General features: G+C 41.5%; 1 protein-coding gene across 1 annotated transcript; it reads left to right on the forward strand.

The window, feature by feature from the left end:
- Positions 1-212: 212 nt before the first annotated feature.
- Positions 213-1493, forward strand: LOC136247858 (zinc finger BED domain-containing protein 4-like). The gene has a single exon (XM_066039679.1). The coding sequence runs from the start codon at positions 213-215 to the stop codon at positions 1491-1493; it is 1281 nt and encodes a 426-aa protein (XP_065895751.1).

The raw sequence follows: 1493 nt of genomic DNA on the forward strand, positions 1-1493 counted from the left end.
TCCTTACCTGGTATGGCTGCAAAAAAAGCCAAGCTGGATAGCAATAGTACCTTACACAAGAAATCACAAATGGAATTGCTGGTATGATGATCCATGATTTTCAGCCGTATTCATTTGTTGAGGATAGAGGATTTTCAGAGCTGATGCAACAATTAGAACCTCGTTATCAGATTCCCCACAGGACAACATTTTGAAGATCTATTGTTCCTTCTATGTACAAGGAGGCAAGGAAAGAAGTTGAATCAAAGCTCAGTGATGTACTGCAATGCAAGAACAAGATGGCTCTGACAACTGACATGTGGACGTCAGAGGCTAACGATGCCTATCTTGGACTAACCTGTCATTTGTTGACAGCAGATTTTGAACTTGTGTCACTGTGCCTAGCAGTTGAACCCTTCACAGGGAGGCATACTGGTGTGAATATAGCTTCCTGTTTAAAACAGATTCTACGTGATTTCACTATCGACCAAGCTGTAGTGTCTGCTGTAATAACAGATAATGCTTCTAACATGGACCTGGCATCACGCCTTGGTGAGTGGAATAGTAGGCATTGCTTCGGTCATACTCTGCAGTTGGCCATTGATGATGGTATTAAGATGTCCCCAGGAATACGAGAGATGATTAAATCAACCAAGGCTATTGTAGCCTTTTACAATCGCTCAACTAAAGGTACAGAAAGACTGACAGAGCTCCAAGAACATCTGAGCCTGCCAAAACACAAATTACTTTCAGACTGCCCAACAAGATGGAACAGCACCTATTACATGCTTACTGGACTTTTGGAACAAAAACCCGCAATCACTATAATGTGTGCTTCATCTGCAGGACCAAGGGTGAGTCTTTCTACTGCTGAATGGTGCATGATGAGTGAACTTATTCAAATCCTGCAACCACTGGAAGAAGCCACACGGGAGCTTAGCGCTGAGCAGAGAGTGTGTTGCAGTAACATAGTCCCTTTGCCGAATGCCTTATTGTTTGAGCTCCGCAAGAATGTAGTTGATGATGATGAGACACAAGTCCCCGATGATGATGAAACCCAGGTCCCAGAAAGCCAAGGAAGTAGTGTTCCTACCTCTGAGGAAAGCCAGCAAGTGGTTGTAGGTTTAATTGCATCAATTAAACGGAGATGGTTAAATTATGAAGAAGACAGAATTTACAGTATATGTACCTTATTAGACCCCAGGTTTAAGGAAGTCTGTTTTACTAGTGCTGCTTTAGTCAGAGCCAAAAGATTACTTCTTTCCATTATGCGTGCACTTACACAAGGAGATTCAGTTACAAGCAGTGCAAGTGTTGTCAATGATGATCAAGAAGATGTACCCATCAAGAAAATGAAATGTTTATGGGACAGTTTTGATGAACTCAAAAAGAAGAAATCTACTGATTTATCAACTAATCAAGACAAAGACGAAAAAGAATTGTCATTATACTGCAGTGCTGAATACATCTACAGAAAAGAGGATCCTTTAGCATGGTGGAAGGGAAACAAGTAG

This window comes from Dysidea avara, chromosome 2, assembly GCF_963678975.1.
Source record: "Dysidea avara chromosome 2, odDysAvar1.4, whole genome shotgun sequence".
NCBI lineage: Eukaryota > Metazoa > Porifera > Demospongiae > Dictyoceratida > Dysideidae > Dysidea > Dysidea avara.

Excerpts from the sequence above, each read along its gene's own strand:
- LOC136247858 (XM_066039679.1), top strand. The coding sequence starts at position 213 with ATGTACAAGGAGGCAAGGAAAGAAGTTGAATCAAAGCTCAGTGATGTA.